The sequence below is a fragment of the Bubalus kerabau genome, chromosome 7 (assembly GCF_029407905.1).
Source record: "Bubalus kerabau isolate K-KA32 ecotype Philippines breed swamp buffalo chromosome 7, PCC_UOA_SB_1v2, whole genome shotgun sequence".
Classification (NCBI taxonomy): Eukaryota; Metazoa; Chordata; class Mammalia; order Artiodactyla; family Bovidae; genus Bubalus; species Bubalus kerabau.
This window is the reverse complement of record NC_073630.1, coordinates 105,261,346-105,287,766: the sequence shown is the minus strand read 5'-3', so window position 1 is coordinate 105,287,766 and position 26,421 is coordinate 105,261,346. Positions and strand designations below refer to the sequence as shown.

The following is a 26,421-nucleotide window of genomic DNA, read 5'->3' as shown; positions in this document are numbered from 1 at the left end:
TTGAGACCCCATGGACTTCAGCTCCTTTATCCACGAGATTCTCCAGGCAAGAATACTGGAGTGGATAAACATTGCTTTTTACCAGGGGATCTTCCCAACCCAGAAATTGAACCTGGGTCTCCTGCTTTGTAGGCAGATTCTTTGCAATCTGAGCCACCAGGGAAGCCCTTGGTGAATAAAATGCTATCTTATTTTTTATTTCTTCACTATGAAGATCGAAGCCCTTTAAAAAATTACTTTGGTAGCCATCTTTTGTATTGGGATTTTCTGTTGTACTGACCACCTTGCTTGGTGTCTGTATCTCTCTTTGGTGAAGGAGGAAGAATATCTCCAGTGTTATTTAGTTCTCTTTCAGCTGGTTGCCAATCATGCTATGTCTCGTCATCAAAATTAGAATTTTTCTTATCAACATTAGAGCACTTTTCTAATATATGTTGGTGATAAACTGATCTCTTTTGTTTGTACGTTTTATTGTTCTCATTATGTTAGTTCTATAGCGTGTTTTAATTGGTTTATTTCTAAAACATCGTTTTTCCTACCCACTTTATTTTATGCCCATCAGCCTTCCTTCAGTCCAGTCATTATTTTCTGGGGATTCTGACTCTTATCTTTAATTGTTTTTAAGATTTTATCACTGTGTTGGCTCTTTTACAGTTGGTCATGATATTTCTAGGCATGGATATATCCTTATCTATCCTGCTAAGCACTTCATTATGTTTTTCAGTTTTTAAGAATTAAATTCACGTTATTACTTTATTATTACTTCAGATATTGCCCCTTTGCATTTTCTGTTTATTTGCTTTGTTCTTTCTGGAACTCCCATTATATTTATTTTTGACCTTGTATTGCATATGTCTCTCAATCTTTCATATTTTTCATCTCTTTATTATTCTGTCACAAATTTCTGTGAATGTCCTACCAGTTCATTAGCTCAACTGTTTCAGTTTAACCTGTTTAATCTATAAGGCTTTTAATTTTAAAGCTACGTTTTTCACAATTTCTATTTAGTTCATTTTCAAATCTATCCATTTTTCCTTTTATCACATCACTAGCTTATTTCTTATGACATTTATTTTGACTCTTTAATTATTCTGCTCATTCCTACATATGGTCTTTCTGTTTTTTTCTGTCATGTCTGAAATTCTTGTGGTGTTGTAATATTTCTTTTACAGTATCTGACGATTCTCACTTGTGATGTTTGCTTTCCTCATGATATTTATAGAAAATATATGAATCATCTTTTAGTGGTTTTTTTTTTTTCTCTATCATTTTCGGTACCTCATAACTTCCAGTGGTGTGTTAGTAAATGTTTAATTATAAGCTCTCTGAGAAAAAGTGCTCAGGTTTGTAGCATATCCCCAGCATAGCCAATTTTAAACAACTGAAGAAGTATCATTGAGCATGGAGGTGGGAAGAGATGTGCACACTCAGATTTTGTAAGCTTATTAACTTCAACATCACTGGCAGTTTTCCTTTTTTACTATAAGTTCAGCTGTCTGTTAATTTTTTGTTATATTTTACCCAGCACATGTAGAGCTTTGTGATATGAGTTTCCGTTAGCTAAGTTTACCAGGTTTCCAGGACTGGAAGCAATGCTCTATGTCCAAAATTCAGAAGGCTCAACAATGTTTGTACATGTTATAATTCTTGAGTTGGTGAATTTCACCACTTCTACATCTTTTATTTGATATGTTCAATCTCTTAATACTCCACTCCATTTCTTATTCATTTGCCTCTTTCCCCCATCTCTGGTTGCGAAACAGTCAGACACGACTTAGCGACTAAACAACAACAAAATACAACCACCCATCGCTTACATTTTGGTCTCTATTGCTTTACTTCTGCTAAATAAGCTTATCAGAGGACTTCTGTGGAAGGAATCATCTTGTTATATAAATAGTATTTTAAGAGATACTTAGCTTTTAGAGGCGGAGAAGGCAATGGCACCCCACTCCAGTACTCTTGCCTGGAAAATCCCATGGATGGAGGAGCCTGGTAGGCTGCAATCCATGGGGTTGCTAAGAGTCAGATATGACTGAGTGACTTCACTTTCACTTTTCACTTTCATGCATTGGAGAAGGAAATGGCAACCCACTCCAGTGTTCTTGCCTGGAGAATCCCAGGGACGGGGGAGCCTGGTGGGCTGCCGTCGATGGTGTCACACAGAGTCGGACACGACTGAAGTGACTTAGCAGCAGCAGCAGCAGCTTTTAGAGGTAGACAAGCACTGATTCCTTGAAAGGAGATAGCATATGTCCTGAAGTTAATTATGTTCTCCTAGATGTTTGTGGGAAGAGTGCTCTCATCAGAGGCAATCATTTTTGTAAATGGTGAGATGGTAAATATTTTAGACTTTGCAGGCCATATATTCCCTCCTACAATTACTCAGCTCTGCCACAATAGTGTAAAAGCAGCCTTAGATAATATGTAAATGAATCAATGGGCTGTGTTCCAATAAAACTTTATTTACAAGCAGGTAGTGAGTTGAGTCCCAGGGATGGGGGAGCCTGGTGGGCTGCTGTCTATGGGGTCGCACAGAGTTGGACATGACTGAAGCGACTTAGCAGCAGCAGCAGCAGCAGTGAGTTGAATTTGGTCCATGGACTACAGCTTGCTGAGTCCTGCTCTAAATGATAGTCCATGGATGTAAAGACTTAATAATATTTTAAAGTGAACATATAAACAGTTGTTAATAGAAAATTAAATTTAATTTCATTTTCTATATCAGCACTTGGAAAGATAATTACTAGTTTTAAGATATAATTACTTTTTTTCTGCACATAGTTGGGAGAATTGTTTTGGGCATAGAAGAGGCAGTGTTTTTTGTAATTAACAGTGACTTTGTATTTAATATTATATATATGCTTGCAGGCTGTTAGTCATTTATAATAAATGTGACATGTATGAAATACAAAAATTATTTACAATGAGTTTGTTGTGTACCAACTCACCTTGGCAACTGCTGGACCTTAGGCTATTTTTGGAATCAGTAGTTCATTTGGTCTTCCCCTCTATATATTGCATTTCAGTGACAAACCATGGGAGCCTGGAGCTGCCCAGAACAATTTGATTTTTTCATCTGCAAAGATTCTCAAGCTTCCTGTGGTTTAGCTGGCACATCTCACATACAAAAGAATTTAAGTATTGGTCTAAGCTATTAAAACACATCATAGTTACATTCTTTTATAGCAACTGCTGTGCACCAGTTTAGCCTAATGAATTCTCAAGTGTATCTCATTCATGCAATTTGGCCTACTGTTCTGCTCAGAGTAGCCATTAACTCCTATAGGCATGTAATGAGGAGGAACTCAGTAGAGTACATGGCAAGAAATGAACATATGGGGGTTTTCCCAAAAGAACAACCAGTAATTGAAAGCACTAAACTCCCCCAGTTACCATCCCCTCCCTTTTCAAGCTATTCATAGATACCAAGATGCTCTCACTAATTCCACTGCAGACTAATGTCAGGATAATGCCCTGGCCATTTATGCTGTTTCTATGTAATGGTGCCAGATGTTCTCTACCATGCTATCAGGAAATATAATTACCAGACTAGCTTTCTGTAATTCACTAGAATTATCATACTGAGTGTCCTTTTTCCCTTAATGTCCCTTTGTAGCACAAGAAGCTTCTGCCTTGATTTAGTGACTTGGTCATAGGTGCAATTAATACATTTGGAATCTTTATAATGCAAACCAGGAAAGGTCAAGACGCTTGCTTTCCATAGAAAGATTATTCATTCATTAAAAATTAAAATACATTGTTCATTTCAGGTGGGTGGGCTGGATGTTATTATTTCCCACATGTCCAGTTCAGCAGTACAGAACAAAAACATTCCTGCTTGGTAAGATTTCTGAGGCTGTCTTTGCTAGGCTCTTTCGTACTTTCACTACTGCAGACTCCTCATTACTAATTTGTTTGCATCAAATTTATTGAAAATTCACAGGTCTCAATATGAGAAGATAGTGATAATACTTAGATTTGTGGTAGAGAAGGAAAGAAGCTTTTTTCCTTTGATTCTTTTTTTATTCAATAAACATTTATTTGACATTAGCTATACACTAAGAGTAGTGCTCTGTCCTGGTGTTGTGAGCATGAATAAAACAGAATCATTTTCCCCAAAGGTCATAATATAGTATGGAGCAAACATATGAACAGTTACAGTATTATAAGATACTAATAATAAAAGTATGAACAAAGTGCTGTGAGAAGAAGGAAAAGACTGAGAGTGGCTGGGAGAACATTTCCCCATTTAATGCACTCTACGGGAAGGTCCCCTGGAGGAGGAAATGGCAACTCGCTCCAGTATTCGTGTCTGGAAAATCCCATGGACAGAGGAGCCTGTCAGGCTACAGTCCATAACGTCACAGAGTGGACATGGCCGAGTGACTGAGCACACACGCACACACGAGGTAGTGAAACAGCAAGGGAACAACCCCCTTTTTTTTTTTTTGAAGTAGAACATTTTTAAAGTCTTTATTGAATTTGTTACAGTATTACTTCTGTTTTATGTTTTGGGTTTTTGGCCTCAAGGCATGTGGGATCTTATCTCCCTGACCAAGGATCGAACCCATACCCACTGCATTGGAAAGCGAAGTCTTAACCACTGGACCACCAGGAAAGTCATGGAAAATCATGTTTTAAATGTGGAAAATGAGCATTTGGAAAATGGAAATGAAATAAAAATGTCATTTATAATAACATGAAAATATAAGAATATAAGTGCTTAAGAATAAACTTAGAGGTGTGAAAGGACTACACCTAGAATATATGATTAAATATAAAATACTTTTCTTTGTAAATTCTAAATTTCTTTAAAATAGAATGACTTAAGCAAAGGAAAAATAATAGCAATGTGCTATAGGGTTTATAAAATATGTATAAATAAAACATATGATAACAATACCTTAAAGGATTAGAGGTGAAAATTGAAGCATACTATTGTAAGTTTTTAAAACTACATGTGTGGAGTAGAATAATATTATTTGAATCTAATTTACTAAAAATTAAAAATGAAGATTGCAAACTCTAGAACAACACTCATTGAAAAAAGAAAAAGAAGTATAAATAATAACTTATTATGTAAAATAAAATGGGAAACAAAACAATGCTCAATTCTTACAGGAAGGCTCTTCCAGAAAATTGGGATAAAAGAATAAATACAACACTAATGGCATCCCAGGTGGCGCTAGTGGTAAAGAACCCGCATGCCAATGCGGGAGACATAAAAGATGTGGTTTTGATCCCCCGGGAAGAGTCCCCTGGAGGAGGGCATTACTACCCAGTCCAGTATTCTTACCTGGAGAATTTCATGGACAGAGGAGACTGACAGGCTACAGTCTATAGACTCTCAGAGTTGAAACAGACTGAAACGACTTAGCACACACACATTCAAAACTAACGTTCATAATTTAAATGAAAATGGATATGTGGATCTGTTAAAAGGCAGAGATTATCAGCAAGTCATCACTTCTATTCAACGTTTCAAAGGCAGGACAATTAGCTGAAAAAAAAAAAAAAAGGCATACTGGAAAGGAAAAAGCAAAAACTGTCTTCACTGAAGACATTTTTGTGTATGAAGAAACTCCTAAACTATCAGCAAAGTATTTACTAGATTTAGGTGACTCAGACAGGAAAGAATTCACCTGCAGTGCAGAAGACCTGAGTTCAATCTGTTGATCAAGATGATCCCCTGGAGAAGGGAATGGCATCCCACTCCAGTATTCTTGCCTGGAGAATCCATGGACAGAGGAGCCTGGTGGGCTACAGTGTGTGGGGTACCGAAGAGTTGGACACGACTGAGTGACTAACACACACATAATAAGTGAATTTAGCAAGCTTCTAAATATAAGGTCACTTACAAAAATTGACTTTATTTTTAGAAATGAGTGTTTAGGAAGTGAAAATGAAAATGTCATTTATAATTGCATCAAAAATATAAATGTTTAAGAGTAAACTTAAAAAATATATAAGGTATACTTATATACTGTAAACTGCAAAACATTACCAAGATAAATTAGAGAGTACTCAAGTAAATGGACTGGAGGAGGCAATGGCACCCCACTCCAGTACTCTTGCCTGGAAAATCCCATGGATGCAGGAGCCTGGTAGGCTGCAGTCCATGGGGTCGCTAAGAGTCGGACACGACTGAGCGACTTCACTTTCACTTTTCACTTTCATGCATTGGAGAAGGAAATGGCAACCCACTCCAGTGTTCTTCCCTGGAGAATCCCAGGGACGGGGGAGCCTGGTGGGCTGCCGTCCGTGGGGTCGCACAGAGTCGGACACAACTGAAGCGACTTAACAGCAGCAGCAGCAGCAAGTAAATGGACAAATATACTATGATTGTGGTGGATAGAACACTCAACATTAAGATATCTGTTCTTCCCAATGCAATCCAAAACAACATTTTAGAAGTTTTTCTTTTTTAATTTATTAATATTTTGAAACACTAGGCTGATTTTAAAATTAATGTGGAAATGCAGAGACCTCGACTAGTCTCCCAAATAAAAACAAAAATTTGAAGTATTTACCTAATTTTAAGACTATGATAAATCTACAGTAATCAAGACAGGATGGTGTTGGGTTAAAGATAGACAACAGATAAATGGAATAGAATGGAGTGCTGAAATAGACTTACACTGGTGCAGTCAATTGAACGAAGACAGCAGGCAACTCAATATGGAAAGGAAAGTCTTTTCAAAAAGAATGTTTGAGCCGCTGGGTATCAGTAAGGAAATAAAAGTGAATCTCAACATATACATCATGGCATGAATTGAAATTTATTGGAGAGGTATCACAGACCTAAAAATAAAAATAACAACGTCAAGCTTCATGAAGAAAATGTGCAGGAAAATCCTAATGAACTTGGGGTGGTCAAATAGCCCTAACAAAACCAAGAAAACACTAATAATTAAAGGAAAATAAATTGTAAAATAAGTTTCATAAAATTATTATTCACTGAAAATCAACATTAGTAACCTGAATATGTAAGCTACAGACTGAAAGAAAATATTCATAATACATGTAAGTAATAGTAAACTTTTACCCGAAATAGAGAATTTCTAAAATTTCTATAAAAAGACAACCCCCTTCCCCTATCTACAGTCTCACCAAATGGACAAAGTACTTGAAAAGGCACTTCACCAAATAAGATAAATAAATGGCCAATAAACACATGGAAAAGTTGTTAACACTATTAGTCATCAGGGAAGTAAAAAATAAAACTATAATGAAATATTACTAAATACTCACTAAAATTTAGAAAACTGATAACTCCAATTGTTGGCAAGGATGTGAAGCAACTGAATTTTTATGCATTGCTACAGTGGGTAGCCAATGTGTCTAACAGTTTTTAATAAGTTAAATATATCCTTATCCAATGACCCAACAATTCCCTCTTTAGATATTTTCCCCAAAGAAATGAAAACATATTTGTGCAAAAATACATGTACATAAATGTTCATGCAACATTATTGATATCCAAAAAATAGAAACACCTCTAGTGTCTAAAAGCAGAATAGATACATTAACTGATACATTTTACTCAGCAATAAATAGAACTATTATTGATATTTATGCCAACATAGATACATTTAAAAGCATTTTGCTGAACAAAAGAAGCCCAATCAAAGAAAAAAGAAACTACATACTGTAGGATTTCTTTTCATTTGTTTAACATGTTTATGATATTGTGTCACCTGGATGTTTGTTTCTTTGAACAACCATTTCTTTGCTTTGTACTCAATGAATGTACCATAGTTTATTTATTCATTGGTCTTTCTATGATTATTTGTTTTTTCCTAGTATTAGTTTTTTGTTTGTTTGTTTAGCACAATATAATTTATTTATTTATTTTTCCTTTTTTTTGAGATTGTTATTAAGACTTTTATTTTTTTTAATTTTATTTTATTTTTAAACTTTACAATATTGTATTAGTTTTGCCACATATCAAAATGAATCCGCCACAGGTATACATGTGTTCCCCATCCTGAACCCTCCTCCCTCCTCCCTCCCCATACCATCCCTCTGGGTCATCCCAGTGCACCAGCCCCAAGCATCCAGTATCGTGCATCGAACCTGGACTGGCGACTCGTTTCATACATGATATTATACATGCTTATATTATTTATTTTACCATTACAAAAGTATTCTCATGAACTGCCTTTTATATGTATCCTGGTAGCAAAACACAAGAGTGTCTCTGGAAATATGTGTAGAAATAGAATTGCTGGGTGGTAGCAGAAGGCAATGGCACCCCACTCCAGTACTCTTGCCTGGAAAATCCCATGGATGGAGGAGCCTGGTAGGCTGCAGTCCATGGGGTCGCTAAGAGTTGGACATGACTGAGCGACTTCACTTTCACTTTTCCCTTTCATGCATTGGAGAAGGAAATGGCAACCCACTCCAGTGTTCTTGCCTGGAGAATCCCAGGGACGAGGGAGCCTGGTGGGCTGCCGTCTGTGGGGTCGCACAGAGTCGGACACGACTGAAGCGACTTAGCAGCAGCAGCAGCAGCAGGGTATGTAAGTTTATTTCATAGTGCTATTTTGCCCCTAAATTTGGTTATTCCAACTGCCAGTAGTGTATAACTATCAGCAGTGTATAAACATCCCCATCTGAGCAACTGCTTTGTAAAAACTGAACATTATCCTACTTTTCAGTTTTTATCAATTTGATAGGTATAAAATAGTATCTCAGTGTGGCTTAAAATTACACATATATTTATGAAAGCTTTTATATTTCTTTTTCTATGAAATGTAATCCATGTTTTATTGTCCATTCTTCTTGTGGATTCTCTGCCTTTTTATTCTCGTATTTTAGGAGCTCTTTATAGATTCTGGATGAATCTTCCTCTGGTTATGTGTCTGTCAAATATCTTTTCTGAATTTACGGCCTACTTTTTTTTAACCCTGTCACATTTTTTCATAAACAGAAATGATTCATTTCAAGTAGTCTGTTTTGTCAACAGTTTCCTTTATAAGGTAGCAACTTACATATTTTTTTAAAATTTTATTTCAATTGGAGGATAATTACTTTACAGTAGTGTGATGGTTTCTGCCATACATCAACATGAATCAGCCACAGGTATACATACATGCCCTCCCTCTTGAACTTCCCTCCCAACTCCCACCAGCAACTTGCATATTATTTATGATGTATTTTTCAGACATTCAACTACATTTCCTTCCATATTATGTAAAGTTTGGACTTTCTTAAACAATTTTATCCATCTGGAATTGTGTTTTGTATACAATGTGAGGTAGAGATTGTCAAGAACTTTTAACAGTCTAAGATGTTTCTCTGCCTGCAAGCTAACAAGCCTGCCAGAGGATGCTGGGGCAGAAGAAACGCAGTTCCCGAGTCAGGTGAAAAGTTCTTTACTACTCACATTAACAGCAGGAGCTACAGTGTCAGAATTCATGCCAGTTTCTCAAACCCAGTTCCCATAGGGTGACTCAAGGAAGGTCAGATGACTACCGCTCAAACAGTGAGTTGTGTTACAAAAGAGGGTTACCCAAATCTCTTGTAGTGGGCGGTTAGCATGCCTTACCTTTAACCTAGAGGGGCACCTTGTCTATATTATACTGGATAATAGATAGTAATAAAACCTGCCTTATACTCCAGAGAGTGGCATCTTTCCCTTCCAAGGCTGTTTTTTCTTATAACTATCCTTGAGAACATAGTCTGGAATAAAGGCAGCCAGCGCCTCTGCCTGTAAGACTTGCACAAATACGAGAAGCAACTGTCTCTTAGCAAAGGGTGTACGTCCTTTCTCCCCTTGCCCCAATATTCATGACTAATTGTCTCTGCATGGTTTAATGCACAGTTTCATCTTTCCCCAGGTATCTTTAATGTAATCAGGTTTAAACATCTACATTAACATAACATTATCTGTTTGATTCCATGTATGTAAGCATCTGCTTCTGGGCTCTCTGATCTATTAATCAGGCTTCTCCGATAGCTCAGCTGGTAAAGAATCTGCCTGCAATGCAGGAGACCCGGGTTCGATTCCTGGGTTAGGAAGATCCTCTGGAGAAGGGTTAGGCTTACCCACTCCACTATTCTTGGGCTTCCCTGGTTGGCTCAGCTGACAAAGAATCCGCCCACAATATAGGTGACCCCTGTTCCATTCCTGGTTTGGGAAGATCCCCTGGAGAAGGGAACAACTACCCACTCCAGTAATCTGGCCTGGAGAATTCCATGGACTGTATAGTCCATGGGATTCCAAAGAGTCGGATAAGACTGAGACTTTCACTTCCACTTTCACTTTCTTTCCCTGCTGACTCAAATGTTAAAGAATCTGCCTGCAGTGCAGGAGGCCCCAGTTTGATCTCTGGGTCGGGTAAATCCCCCGGAGAAGAGAATGGCTACCCACTCCGGTATTCTTGCCTGGAGAACCCCATGGACAGAGGAGCCTGGTGGGCTACAGTCCATGGAGCCACAAAGAGTCAGACATGAATGAGCAACTCTCTCAGCATCAATAATACCATGTAGCTTTACATACTACAGCTTTATATTAAATCTTATTGTCTGGTGGAGCAATTCTCTCCCAACTCCCTCAAATATCCACCTTGTTCTTCAGAAATGTCTTATATATTCTACTCCTGCCATTCTTCTTTGTATTTAAAAAATCTACACACATTCCAATGTAAAAAATATATATGTGTGTATATGTTTGCAATTCTGAACTTCTGGAATTATTTTGCTTGTTCCAGAGTTTTGTTTGAAACTTCTTGTAGTAAATGTTATGCAGGTGTTTCTGGTGTGACTACCCATCACAGATCAGCTCCAAGCTTCGGCTTCTTGCCTGCTGCCCTTTAAAAGCTAAGGTTCTGATCTTCAGACATCAGCAGATGGTCTGCGCACAAGTGATAGGTTCAGCTCATTTACTTCTCCGCATGGATCCTTTCACTTTGTTTTCGGTCTCGCAGAATTCTTCTTACCTTTTTTTCTTTTTGAGCAGCTCAGCTATGCATTTTAAAAATATTTTGTCTCTTTCATCTAACCTTTTTAACAATTTTGCACTGAAAGTGGTTTTCAGGATATCTTGCCATTCATATTGCCTGAAACAGAAGTCTTTGTCAATAGTGGTTTTAAAATTGTTTAATCACAGAATTGTATCTTTTGCATAATAAATATTCAATAAAGTGTGTTTAATTGAACTGAATAAGATTTCAGTTGGATTTTTCTGATGCTGCCTCATCATTTCCAAATAACCAATACCTAATTTGGCACTTCCACCATTAGATTATTATCCTCCCCTTAAAACTTTAGGAGTTTTAAGAAACATACAGAAAATAATATACTTGATATCTTTTCTTACCACCACGATTAAACACATGTTAATATAGTATCTTTTTTACTCTATGGTTATATGGTTAGATAACAAAGCAATTTATATTATTTTATATACTTCAAAATTTTACACTAATAATGATATTGATACTTTTTTGAAAGATACTTTTTCCGCATTCGGCATCATGTTTGAAATGTTTATCTATGCTGATACCCTAAGCTCTGATTCAATTATTCCAAGTCCTGTCTGTACTTTTATTATAAATTAAATTTTATTTGAGTGTGTGCTCAGTTGCTTCAGTCCCGTCTGACTCTTTGCGACTGTATGGACTATCGCCCACTAGGTTCTCCTGTCCATGGGCTTATCTAGGCAAAAAAACTGGAGTGGGTTGTCTTTTCCTTCTCCAGGGGATCTTCCAGACCCAGAAACTGAACCAGAGTCTCCTGCCTCTTCTGCATTGCAGGCGGATGCTCTACTGCTGAACCACTGGGGAAGCCCTTAATTCTACAATAAATATTCTTATATATATCTTCTTGAACATATATTTGATATTTTTAAGAATTAGATGCCTAGAACTGAAAGTGCTCTGTGATAAGATGTACTTAACTTTGACCCCATGGACTATAGCCTACCAGGCTCCTCTGTCCATGGGATTCTCCAGCTGAGAATGCTGGAGCGGGTGGCCATTCATTTCTCCAGGGGAATCTTCCTGACCCAAGGTTCTAACCTGGGTCTCCTGCATTGCAGGCAGATTCTTTACCATCTGAGTCAACAGGAAAGCCCAGAACTGAAAGTGCTCTGTGATAGGATGTAATTAACTTTAACATATGAGGTATATTCAATTTCTTATATCTAGTCTTCATGATTGTGATGACATCCATCAGGATAGATGATAAGACCTTTTTTACCTTATTTCATTTAATATTTGCAATTTGTGAAAAGTACCTAGCACTGGTCTGAAAAGGATTATGCCAAATATATGTTGTGTATGACACCTTGTGTATAATTCAAATTATACTAAAGTTTGTAACTATTAAATAATGAATGATTAGGTGAGTTAGCAATTCATGCCCCCCTTTTTTCCTGTAGGTATTTATGAGCCTCCATTTATTGTACTACTGCAGTGAACCAACCTTGGATGTGAAAATTGCCTTTTGTCAGGTGTGTGTTCCTTACAGGTAAAACAAGGTACAGTATATTCCCTTGTATTTCCATTTTGCCATTTCATCTTGCACGTTTCACACTAAAGTTAGTGTTTATATAGAATTAAAAGTAGCCTAGGGAGTAGAATTGGATGCCTAGATTTTTTTTCCCCCAGTCCATTTATCTTAGAATAGGAATGAAGAGAATTTTTTTTAATATTGCAAATATTGTACTTAATCACAGTATAAAGTGATTTCTTACTATATTTAACAGCATTAATATGTCTTTTTCAAATCCTTAAAATGTGGTTTAAATAATCAAAATAGCTGAAATAGATGATATTATTTTTGATGCAAGGACTGATGAGCCCCAAGCACAGAGTCTCCAGGACTCAGAGGTAACAGTGTGTAGGTAGTGCTTGGCTTGGCTTCCCTGGTGGCACTAGTGGTAAAGAATCCACCTGCCAGTGCAGACTACGCAGGAGGCGGGGTTTTGGTTCCTGAGTTGGGAAGATCCCCTGGAGAAGGGACTGGCAACCCACTCCAGTATTCTTGCCTGGAGAATTCCATGGAAAGAGGAGCCTCGTGGGCTACAATCCATGAGGCCGCAAAGAGTCAGACACAACTGAGCACGCACACACAGCCCTTAGTTCGTTTTTCAATGCCCTGTTCTAGCCAGTAGTTGGGAAAAAGTAAGACTAGCAGCAATAGTGACAAATAAAGGTATCTCTAACCTACTAGTGACAAGGTAGCGTACATGGACAACAGAAGGTCTGCACTCTTGTATTCATACAAATGATATTCTTAAGAAAAAGTCTACTTGAGGTACTCGTACCTACTCTAAGTATGTTTAGGTCATTCTGACTTAAGACTGTGGTCATTGTATCATTAACAGAGCTCAGTTTTACACTAAGAATTGTTATGTGGCTGGTAAATTTTATAGTAGCTCTAATCGTACTCCAAACAGAGAGCACTTCCATTTTTTATGTAATGATTTTTGCTGTATTTTCTCATCAAGATGCGTTATATACACAGAATGACATATGTCCCTTGAAATGAGGTTTAAAAAATAACTCAAAATAATATTATTTTAATACAATATTTTCTAATTCTAGAAGTAACATGCTTATTATAGAAAATATAGAAAAGTACAAAGAAAACAAAACACTGGTAAATCTACTCTCTACGCTGAGTGTAGTTAGAATTTCTATGGAAAAATAAAATGTATTATGTTCTATGAATAGGATTTACTGATCTATTTTATTTTCCTGGCCTCTAAATTGTTGTTGTGCCAAAAATTTCCAGGCTTTCAGATGATTTCTCTAATAAGAACTCTGGATCTGGAGTGAAGTAGGTCAGAAAGAGAAAAACCAATACAGTGTATTAACATACATATATATATATATACACACACATATATATATATATATATATATATATATATATATATATGGAATTTAGAGAGACAGTAATGACGATCGTATATGCAAGGCAGCAAAAGAGGTACAGATGTAAAGAACAGACTTTTGGAATATGTGGGAGAAGATGAGGGTGGGATGATTTGAGAGAATAGCATTGAAACATGTATATTACCATATGTAAAATAGATGACCAGTTCAAGTTCGATGCATGAAGCAGAGCACTCAGAGCTAGTGCTCTGGGACAACGATGAGGTGGGGAGGGAGGTGGGAGAGGGGTTCAGGATGGGGGGACACATGTGCACCCATGACTGATTCATGTCAATGTATGGCAAAAACCACCACAATATTGTAAAGTAATTATCCTCTTTTAATTAAAATTAAAAAAAAAGAAAACAAAGCTCTGAATCTGAACAGCCTGGGTTAGAAATTCTAAATCTGCCACTTAGCCATTTACTTGTGAGCTTGGGCAAGTTAGTTAACCTTACTGTGCTTCCGTTAATTAGTAAAAAGGGAAAAGGTAATAGGTTTATAAGAAACAAGTGAGTTCATACTTGCAGAGCACTGAGAATATGTTTTTGTTAAGTAGTTAACTAAATCTTCACTAAATTCATGCTCTTTCTTGTGGGGCTCTCATTTGAACTCTAGTGTTTTAAATATTATCGATACCGTGAATACTCCCCATTTATACCTCTAGCAAGGCTTTCCCTGAAACTTGGCTCATATACCCAATTGCTTGTTCTACATCTCAGCTCAAATGTCTAATAGGTGTAGCAAATGACACATACAGCAAACCAAATCCTTGATCTTTCCTTCAAAATTGCTCTGCTCTAATTCAGTAAATGCTAACCCCTCTTTCCAGTTGCTTAGAACAAAATCTTCAGAATAAACTTTTGGACAACACTTTGCATCCAATCTGTCAGCAAATTCTGTTGGCTCCCCTTTAAAAGTATATCTAGAATCTTACCAATTTCTCCATTACCACTCTGATCCATTCTGATGGTAAGACTAGAGATGTCTTCAAGAAAATTAGAGATACCAAGGGAACATTTCATGCAAAGATGGGCTCGATAAAGGACAGGAATGGTATGGACCTAACAGAAGCAGAAGATATTAAGAAGACGTGGCAAGAATACACAGAAGAACTGTATAAAAAAGATCTTCACGACCCAGATAATCATGATGGTGTGATCACTGACCTAGAGCCAGACATCCTGGAATGTGAAGTCAAGTGGGCCTTAGGAAGCTTCACTACGAACAAAGCTAGTGGAGGTGATGGAATTCCAGTTGAGCTATTTCAAATCCTGAAAGATGATGCTGTGAAAGTGCTGCACTCAATATGCCAGCAAATTTGGAAAACTCAGCAGTGGCCACAGGACTGGAAAAGGTCAGTTTTCATTCCAATCCCAAAGAAAGGCAATGCCAAAGAATGCTCAAACTACCACACAATTGCACTCATCTCACATGCTAGTAAAGTAATGCTTAAAATTCTCCAAGCCAGGCTTCAGCAATATATGAACCGTGAACTTCCTGATGTTCAAGCTGGTTTTAGAAAAGGCAGAAGAACCAGAGATCAAATTGCCAACATCCACTGGATCATCAAAAAAGAGAATTCCAGAAAAACATCTATTTCTGCTTTATTGACTATGCCAAAGCCTTTGACTGTGTGAATCACAATAAACTGTGGAAAATTCTGAAAGAGATGGGAATACCAGACCACCTGACCTGCCTCTTGAGAAACCTGTATGCAGGTCAGGAAGCAACAGTTAGAACTGGACATGGAACAACAGACTGGTTCCAAAGAGGAAAAGGAAAACATCAAGGCTTTATATTGTCACCCTGCTTATTTAACTTCTATGCAGAATACATCATGAGAAACGCTGGGCTAGACAAAGCACAAGCTGGAATCAAAATTGCCGGGAGAAAGATCAATAACCTCAGATATGCAGATGACGCCACCCTTATGGCAGAAAATGAAGAATTAAAGAGCCTCTTGATGAAAGTGAAAGAGGAGAGTGAAAAAGTTGGTTTAAAGCTCAACATTCAGAAAACTAAGATCATGACACCTGGTCCCATCACTTCATGGCAAATAGATGGATAAACAGTGGAAACAGTGGCTGACTTTATTTTGGGGGGCTCCAAAATCACTGCAGATGGTGATTTCAGCCATGAGATTAAAAGATGCCTACTCCTTGGAAGGAAAGTTATGACCAACATAGCCAGCATATTAAAAAGCAGAGACATTACTTTGCCAACAAAGGTCCATCTAGTCAAGGTTATGGTTTTTCCAGTAGTCTTGTATGGGTGTGAGAGTTGGACTATAAAGAAAGCTGAGTGCCAAAGAATTAATGCTTTTGAACTGTTGTGTTGGAGAAGACTCTTGAGAATCTCTTGGACTGCAAGGAGATCCAACAAGTCCATTCTAAAGGAGATCAGTCCTGGGTGTTCATTGGAAGGATTGATGCTGAAGCTGAAACTCCAATACTTTGGCCACCTGTTGCAAAGAGCTGACTCATTTGAAAAGACTCTGATGCTGGGAAAGATTGAAGGTGGAGGGAGAAGGGAACAACAGAGGATGAGATGGTTGGATGGCATCACCAACTCAATGGACATGAGTTTGGGTAAACTCTGGGAGTTGGTGGCGGACAGGGAAGCCTGGCGTGCTGTGATTCATGGGGTCCCAAAGAGTCGGACACTACTGAGCTACTGAACTGAACTGAGCTGATTCTGATCCAAGCCTGGGTTATTGCAAGAGCTTAAGGGGTTTACTCTCAAAACTTCATCAAGAGATATATTTGAAAAATATAAGGGAGATCACGTCACTCCTTGATTAAAAAGAAAACAAATAAAACAGAAAAACCATTCGGTCAGTGAGATGTCTTCCCACCTCACTAATGGTAAAAATTCTTAAAATAAATACCTAAGCCTTTGCCTTGGGTATTGCCACCTAGACACGCTTCCTTAAAATACTCTTCCTTTATTGCCCACTTATCTCACTCATTCACTACCTTCAGAACTTGGCTCAAATATTCATTTGTAGAGGAGTCTTTCCTGCTTACCTATCTAAAATTGCCCCTTCCTACTCCACACTGCCTATCTCACACTTCCTACCCAACCTCTTTGTCTTTCTGTTTTGTCCCCTCCATGACAGCTTTTGATATATGTGACTAGCATGTTGTTTCTCTCTGCTGGAATACCTTTTTCGCTTGGGCATGGAAGTTTTTCAGTGATGTGCTGTGAGCTCCCACAGGCTGACAAGGCTCACAAGCGTTGAGCGTGCACACCTCTTGCCTGCTCTAAGTTCAGTGATATTGGGTTGGTAGATCTGTCATGATAGGAATATGTACATTATGTAAATAAACAATTCGTGCAGATAAGTCCTCTTCCCTCCCCCAACCCCAGCCAGTTGTTGAATAATTAGCAGCACATAGTTGGGATTTTGTCTCCTCTGCACATAGCTGTGTTGTAGTACTAACAATAATATCTGGCAGAGGGTGGGCTCTCACCAAATATTTGCATAATGAATGAATGAATGATACATGTTTGGTTAATGCAGTCAATTGCAGCTGTGATAGTGCCCTGGTGGAAAACGAGCAGGCCTGAATTTATGGTTAGAATATCTGGACCATTTGCAAGCTTTATGATTGTAAGCCATTTCCTTAGTGTCCATGATCCTAGTCATTTACCATGGGCATTAGCCCTTAAGAACCAAACCAAAAGCAAACAAAAAATGTTTATTTTTTACATATTTTGAGATTAATCTGAATTTAAGAAAGTATCCAAAAAATCTTAAAACTTCAGCTATTATTTTTAATCCAAAAAGCTTGTGTGTAGGTTGAATTTATTTTTAAATCATCTCCCCAAATTTGGGTACAGATTCAGAATGTCTGTTTCTAGGAAGAGTTCTTAAAGAGTTTAAAGCAAAGGAATAAAAAGAAGAAATGAAGCAAGAACTTTTTTAATGGCTCTGATTTTTTTTTTTTTTTTTTGCTTACTGTGAAGTTTTAATACCTAGAAAATATACATGTGTATTCTATAACTTAAAACAAACCCTAAAAATATCATAGCAAGCAGGATATTTGTAGTTGTGACTCAGAGTGCTTAATTTACTTTCCATGGAGAATTTTAATTTGATGATGTTTATTTTTTCTTTCCTGTAGCTGTGTGCCTCATTTACTATTCTAGCAATTTAAAGAAAATGGTGTATTTATTTTCTCTAAATGAATACAGAATTTATTTATTTGAGTTTTATCTATTTATTTGCTTGAGTTGTCTTTCAAACTATGTGCTTTGGAAGCTTCTCATTTTATGAGACATCTCATGGATCCCTGGTATGCAGTGGCATTTAACACCAAGTACAGTAGGGTTAGGTTTTTCCCAACTTCTTGCCTCACAGGTGGTATGTGAAGACTTTTAAGTAACTTGTCAACAATTAGGGATTGAGTATATCCAAAATGGAGGGCTTCCCTGGTGGCTCAGTGGTAAAAGAATCTGCCTGCCAATGCAGGAGACATGGACTCCATCCCTAAGTGCGGAAGAGTCCCTGGAGAAGGAAATGACAATGCACTCCAGTATTCTTGCCTGGGAAATCTCATAGATAGAGGAGCCTGGCAGGCTATACAGCTCATGGGGTCACAAAAAGTCGGATGCAGCTTAGTGACTAAACAACAAGAATATCCAGAATCTAGGTCTCTTGAATCTTAATCTCTAACTTTAAAAAGTTATATCATATTTCCAGGTTTTTCACTGTTATAAGAAAGAAATCACAGAAAATATAGAAAATAAAATTGCCCAGGTAGTTACTTATCAACAGCAAATATGTCAGTTAACTGTAGAAATAACCTTATTTCTTTGTTGAATTATTTGAAGAACATGAGATTCATTGAATTTTTTAGCTACTCCTATTCATTTCATTTTTTTTTCTTTAAAAACATTAAGCCGCTTTTGCAGGCAGGAGGTTTCTTGCTCTATTATGGGGAGGAATTTGTCATAGATAATAAAAAAACAATCTTAAGTTTGCCCTTGTATAAATCATTTACAAAATATAGACCAACAGGGAATTGAAAGTGCCAGAACTCTTGATTCTCCAGAGTTGTAGGTAAGCTTTATTAGCCCTCTTTTCTCAATTGAGTAGAAAAGTGAAGAACTGTTAAATTTCACTCTGTGAATTAAGAAAAAATCTGTGAAAATTGCTGTTTTTGGAACTCTGCTGTACTGAATAGATGAGTCATGGTTTTAACCAAGAAATATATGCACAGAGAGATAATGTATGTTGGAAACCGCATGCAAACCACTGGTGTCTACAGCATTTACCACATCCCAGTTTGTGTTACCGTTGGTTGTACAGGTTTATGCTTTCCCAGCTCAATGGTGATGGCCTCTAGGGTAGGGCCAGGGCGTCCTCATCCTTGTCTTCCAACCCCAGAATTCTACCTTAATTCAGGAAATGCTCAATAAGTGCTTTTTGAATAAAAGAGGGTAAATAAAAACTCAGAAAAGCACTAGTAGAAATGTGCTCACCTTTGAAAATCAAGTCAATTTCCCAACATCTTAACATCTTGATAAGTGCACATCAGTTCAGTTCAGTTCAGTCGCTCAGTCGTGTCCGACTCTTTGCAACCCATGAACTCCAGCATGCCAGACCTCCCTGTCCATCACCAACTCCTGGAGTCCACCCAAACCCATGTCCATTGAGTTGGTGATGCCATCCAACCATCTCATCCTCTGTCATCCCCTTTTCCTCCTGCCTTCAATCTTTCCCAGGATCAGGGTCTTTTCAAATGAGTCAGCTCTTCGCATCAGGTGGCCAAAGTATTGGAGTTTCAGCTTCAACATCAGTCCTTCCAATGAACACCCAAGACTGATCTCCTTTAGGATGGGCTGGTTGGATCTCCTTGCAGTCCAAGGGACTCTCAAGAGTCTTCTCCAATACCATAGTTCAAAAGCATCAATTCTTCGGTGCTCAGCTTTCTTTATAGTCCAACTCTCACATCCATACATGACTACTGGAAAAACCATAGCCTTGACTAGACAGACCTTTGTTGACAAAGTAATGTCTCTGCTTTTTAATATGCTGTCTAGGTTATTCATAACTTTCCTTCCAAGGAGTAAGCGTCTTTTAATTTCATGGCTGCAGTCACCATCTGCAGTGATTTTGGAGCCCAGAAAAATAAAGTCAGCCACTGTTTCCACTGTTTATCCATCTATTTGCCATGAAGTGATGGGACCAGAATATATTTAATTTGTATTTTGGTTAATTTGTTAATCACAAGTATTAATCTAACATTTATCTAAGAATTTATCAACTTATTGCCCTATCCTGTTATTGATGCTCGAGTTGGTTACAAATCATTTAAAATGATTTCTTGATTTTCAGAAAGCCTTAAGAGACAGGAGGTTCATGTCAGTGAGTCAACAATTATGGGTTTATGTAACACTAGAAATAAAGAGACTGAGCTCAGTGATCTGCTTTTTTGCTGTGACACAGAAACTCTTTGGGCCTTCTTTGCTTGGAGACATCTACACATTGAATGATTATTGATTGGCTCCATCATTCATTTATTCAACACATCTTTACTGAGTGGGGTTCCCTGGTGCTTCAGATGGTAAAGAACCTGCCTGCAATGCAGGAGACCCATGTTTGATCACTGGGTCAGGAAGATCCTCTGGAGAAGGGAATAGCTACCCACGCCAGTATTTCTTGCCTGGAGAATTCCACAGACAGAGGAACCTGGAGGGCTACAGCCCATGGGGTTGTAAAGGGTCAAACACAACTAAGCAACTAACACACTTCTTTACTGAGTACCTCTAATATGGACGTGTAACTTGTAAAAATTAGGGGTACAGGGTGGATATGGTGACTCTCCTCAAAGAACACACCATTTAGTCTAAAGCACAGTAGGGAGTAGCTTGGCTTAAAACATAAAGAAAACTTATTCCACTTTGAGTTAAAACCTCAGTGATAACTATGCTAAACGATAACAAGTCAGAAAAGGAAACGCCTCAATACTTAACAGATGCTTACTATCTGTGAGGACTTCACTAAGACTTTATCTCATTTAGTCTTTACAATGCCGTTAACTACCAAGACAGAATTCAATTATGTTTTATTCTGGGGTTGGAAACCTGAACCATTTTACTAGAATGTCTTTATCCAGTCTCATCATGGAATTTTGACATCTTCTATTGGTTATACAGAATTTTAACTGAACTGAGTAGCGACTAAATAGGACTCAGAACCAAAATACTATAATTAAAAGCAAAGAAGCCTAAGATTCTTTTGGTCACCAGTAGGAAAAAAAGAAGACTTTTATATAAATTCCAAAGGACAGTAGTGATGTATAAGGTCTAAAATATTACTGGGTAATGACATAAATAGCAGTCTCTTTGTAGAGTTCTTAATGTCAAAATTGTTCTTCAGTGTCTTCAGAAGTTAGTGTTTTTTGGTATAGCCCCTTGTTAGATATAATGGCCAAGACTGAGCATGCTGAATTTTCTAGTTAAAGCAACACTTTTCTTAATAGATATAAAATATTACTATCTGACAAGGTAACTAAATTTTATTTTGTTACTCTAATGTCTGGATAACAAATTGCTATGTGTGTATATATAGTAATAATAATTTTCCTAGCCATAGATGGTGGCCATTCTAAATAAACAAAAACTTAACTTTTACACAGATTTCAAAAGAGTGACTTTAGTGTTACACTTATGTCTTATACCTCGGGCAGGCTTTTTTTATAGATTTATTAAGTAATTATTCCAGTTAGTAAGTAGATTCTGTTATGCTACTAAATACTATCTAACAAAAATGCATAGCTACTACCTAAGATTTGGTTCTGTAATGATAAACTTCTCTATTGGTTTATGTGAGTATGTGTTTGGTTTGCTTGAAGCATGTAAAAGTTCAGGTTTGACTTCTTGTTGAATGATCTTAACCTGAATGTAAATGTAGCTCAATATTAGGAGAGCAATTATGGTTGAGGTAGTAATAAGATTAAATGAAGTTATTGCTTATATCTGTCAAAATAATTGTGCTGTAAAAGATCCCAGAATTATCTGTGGTTTTCAGTGTTTGGTTAATAATGCTCTGTCAGTTCAGTTCAGTCACTCAGTCGTGTCTGACTCTTTGTGACCCCATGAACCGCAGCACGCCAGGCCTCCCTGTCCATCACCAACTCCCGGAGTTTACCCAAACTCATGTCCATTGAGTCGGTGATGCCATCTAACCATCTCATCCTCTGTCACCCCCTTCTCCTCCTGCCTTCAATTTTTCCCAACATCAGGGTCTTTTCAAATGAGTCAGCTTTTCACATCAGGTGGCCAAAATATTGGAGCTTCAGCTTCAACATCAGCCCTTCCAATGAACACCAAGGACTCATTTCCTTTAGAATGGACTGGTTGGATCTCCTTGCAGTCCAAGGGACTCTCAAGAGTCTTCTCCAACACCACAGTTCAAAAGCATCATTTCTTTGGCACTCACCTTTCTTTATAGTCCAACTCTCACATCCATACATGACCACTGGAAAAACCATAGCCTTGACTAGATGGACATTTGTTGACAAAGTAATGTCTCTGCTTTTTAATATGCTGTTTAGGTTGTTCATAACTTTCCTTCCAAGGAGTAAGTGTCTTTCAGTTTCATGGCTGCAGTCACCATCTGCAGTGACTTCGGAGCCCCAAAAAATGAAGTCAGCCACTGTTTCCCCATCTATTTACATGAAGTGATGTGCCCAGATGCCATGATCTTAGTTTTCTGAATGTTGAGTTTTAAGCGAACTTTTTCACTCTCCTCTTTCACTTTCATCAAGAGGCTCTTTAGTTCTTCTTCACTTTCTGCCATAAAGGTGGTGTCGTCTGCATATCTGAAGTTATTGATATTCCTCCTGGCAATCTTGATTCCATCTTGTGCTTTCTCCAGCCCAGCGTTTCTCATGATGTATTCTGCATAGAAGTTAAATAAGCAGGGTGATAATATACAGCCTTGACGAACTCCTTTTCCTTTTTGGAACCAGTCTGTTGTTCCATGTCCAGTTCCAACTGCTGCTTCCTGACCTGCATACAGGTTTCTCAAGAGGCAGGTCAGGTGGTCTGGTATTCGCATCTCTTTCAGAATTTTCCACAGTTTATTGTGATCCACACAGTCAAAGGCTTTGACATAGTCAATAAAGCAGAAATAGATGTTTTTCTGGAACTCTCTTGCTTTTTCCATGATCCAGCGGATGTTGGCAATTTGATCTCTGGTTCCTCTGCCTTTTCTAAAACCAGCTTGAACATCTGGAAGTTCACAGTTCACGTACTGCTGAAGCCTGGTGAGCATTACTTTAATGCTCTGTCAGAAAAGCACCAATTTGTGGATTCCACTTTAATCTATATAAGTGTTCCTAAGATGTCAACTAATTAGTGGGTAGATATTCTGTTCTCCAGGGATCTTCCCAACCCAGGGATTGAACCTGGGGCTCTTGCATTGCAGGTAGATTCTTTACCATCTGAGTACCAGGGAAACCCAATTCCTTAAATACACTATTTTAATTTCATTACCCTTCTGGTGTAAGATTTCAAAAAATTTATATGAAGTGATAATTTTGCTCTTCTGCAAAGCTATTATTGAGGTTGGGGTTCAAAGGCTAAAATTTTAGCAAAGGTGAAATTTTTCAGTAGATTAAGAAGAGTAATGTCCACTTTCATTCTGAGTTCTAAAACCAGTACTAAGCAGAAATATGTTATTCAACTCTTCTTTTGTTTATCTTCTCTAAAGGTAAATATTTATCTGGTTATATACTCAATACATCTCTAACTCATTCTGAAAAAGCTCAAGACGCCTACTAAATGCATTAGGTGGCACCTGCCACTTCTGTTTGTAATCCCTTGGCCAGAAATGCCCCAATAGAACTGCAAGGGAGGCTGGGAAATGTAGTAGAGCACATGAGTATCCACAGAGAACTGACTGTCTCCACCACAAATGATAGAAAAATATTTTATTACCTGGCCATTCTGAAACCTGTTGGCTGTACACTGATTTTATAGCAGTGTCTGGAGACACTTTTTAATTAAAAGCTAGAAATGATTAAGCTTGGTGAGGAAGTCATTATAAGCTGAAAGTGAAAGTGAAAATTGCTCAGTCGTGTCCAACTCTTTGTGACCCCATGGACTGTATAGTCCATGGAATTCTCCAGGTCAAAATACTGGGATGGGTAGCCTTTCTCTTTTCCAGGGGATCTTTCCAACCTAGGGATCAAACCCAGATCTCCTGCATTGCAGGCAGATTCTTTACCAGCTGAGCCACAAGGGAAGACCAACAATACTGGACTGGGTAGCCTATCGCTTCTCCAGGGGATCTTCCCGACCCAGGAATCAAGCCAGGGTCTCCTGCATTGCAGGCGGATTCTTTACCATCTGAGCTATGAGGGAAGGCCATTATAAGCTGAGATCAGCCAAAAGTTAGGCCTCTTTTGCCAAAAAGTTAGCCAAGTTATGAATGCAAAGGAAAAGTTCTTGAGGGAAATTAAAATCACTACTCCACTGAACACATGAATGATAAGAAAATGAAACATCCTTATTTCTGGTATGGAAGAAGTTTTACTGGTCTGGAAAGAAGATTTAGCCAGCCACAACATTCCCTGAAGCCAAAACCTAATCCAGAGCAAGATCTTAAGTTCCTTCAATTCTACGAAGGCTGAGAGAAATGAGGAAACTGCCAAAGAGTCAGTCAATTCAGTTCAGTTGCTCAGTCATGTCCGACTTTTTGCAACCCCATGGACTGCAGCAGGCCAGGCTTTCCTGTCCATCACCAAGTCCCAAAGCTTGCTCAAACTCATGTCTATCAAGTCAGTGATGCCATCCAACCATCTCATCCTCTGTCATCCCCTTCTCCTCCTGCCTTCAATCTTTCCCAGCATCAGGGTCTTTTCCAAGGAGTCAGTTCTTCACATCAGGGTGGCCAAAGTATTGGAGTTTCAGCTTCAGCATCAGTCCTTCCAATGAATATTCAGGAATGATTTCCTTTTGGATTGACTGGCTTGATCTCCTTGCAGTCCAAGAGACTTTCAAGAGTCTTCTCCAACACTACAGTTCAAAAGCATCAGTTCTTCGGCACTCAGCTTTCTTTATAGTCCAACTCTCACATCCATACATGACTACTCAAAAAAATCATAGCTTTGACTAGACAGACCTTTGTTGGCAAAGTAATGTCTCTGTTTTTTAATATGCTGTCTAGGTTGGTCATAGCTTTTCTTCCAAGGAGCAAGGGTCTTTTAATTTCATGGCTGCAGTCACCATCTGCAGTGATTTTGGAGCCCCCCAAAATAAAGTCTGCCACTGTTTCTGCTATTTCCCCATCTATTTGCCATGACGTGATGGGACCAGATGCCATGATCTTAGTTTTCTGAACGTTGTGTCTTAAGCCAATTTTCATAGCTATAGAGGAGAAATTAATGCCTGACTTCAAAGCTTCAAAGGACAGCCTAACTGTCTTGTTAGGGGTTAATATACCCAGTGACTTTAAGTTGAAACCAATGCTTGTTTACCGTTCTGGAAATCCTAGGGCCCTTAAGAAGGATGCTATATCTACTCTGCTTGTGCTCTATATATGAAAAAACAAAGCCTACATGGCAGCACATCTATTCATGATAGGGTTTACTAAATAATTTAAGCCCACTGTTGAGACCTACTGCTCAAAAAAAGATTCCTTTTGACATATTACTGCTCATTAACAAGGCATCTTGGCACCCAAGAGCTCTGATGGATATGTACAGTGAAATTAATGTTTTCATGCCTGCTAGCACGGCATCCATTTTGGAGGTCATGGACCAAGGAATGATTTCCACTTTCAAGTCTTATTATTTAAGGCATTTTGAAAGGACAGAGCTGCCATAAACAGTGATTTTTCTGGTGGATCTGGGAAAAGTAGATTTAAAATCTTCTGGAAAGGATTCATTATTCTAGTTGTCATTGAGAATATCTGTGATTCATGGGACAAGGTCAGAATATCAATTAAACAGGAGTTTAGAGGAAGTTGATTCTAACCCTCCTGGATAACTTTGAACGGTTTCAGACTTCAGTGGAGGGAAGAACTGAAGATTCCTGTAGTGGAAAATCAGGAGAACTAGAATTAGAAGTGAAGCCTGAAGATGTGACTGAATTGCCACCATTTCATGATAAAACTTTAACAGATGAGCAATTGCTTCTTAGGGATGAACAAAAAAAGTAGTTTCTTGAGAAGGCAGCTACTCCTGGTGATTTTCTTTGAAGAGTGTTGAAATGGCAACAAAGGATTTAGAATATAATGTAAAAAATAGTTTACATTCAGTAATCCAAGTGTATGCCCCAACCAGTAATGCTGAAGAAGGTGAAGTTGAATGCTTCTACTAATACCTATAAAACCTTCTAGAACTAAACCCCCAAAAGATGTCCTTTTCATTATAGGGGAATGGAATGTAATGGTGGGAAGTCAAGAAACACCTGGAGTAACAGGCAAATTTGACTTTGGAATACAAAATGAAGCAAGGCAAAGGCTAATAGAGTTTTGTCAAGAGAATGCACTGGTCATAACAAACACCCTTTT

The 26,421-nt window shown here is 38.0% G+C and overlaps 1 protein-coding gene across 20 annotated transcripts in view; it reads left to right on the top strand.

Annotated features, from left to right (window-relative positions):
• The window catches only part of MAPK10 (mitogen-activated protein kinase 10), a 374,268-nt gene that overhangs the window by 172,141 nt on the left and 175,706 nt on the right, over positions 1-26,421 (top strand). For 17 of the 20 annotated variants that reach the window (XM_055589015.1, XM_055589012.1, XM_055589011.1 and 14 more), the window contains one exon: positions 12,389-12,460. The exons of 1 other annotated variant lie outside the window; for it this stretch is intronic. In XM_055589015.1, coding sequence (XP_055444990.1) covers positions 12,389-12,460 — 72 coding nt within the window. Of the gene's footprint in view, positions 1-12,388; positions 12,488-26,421 lie in introns of all 20 variants that reach the window. 2 more of the 20 variants (XM_055589022.1, XM_055589024.1) reach the window with 1 other exon arrangement.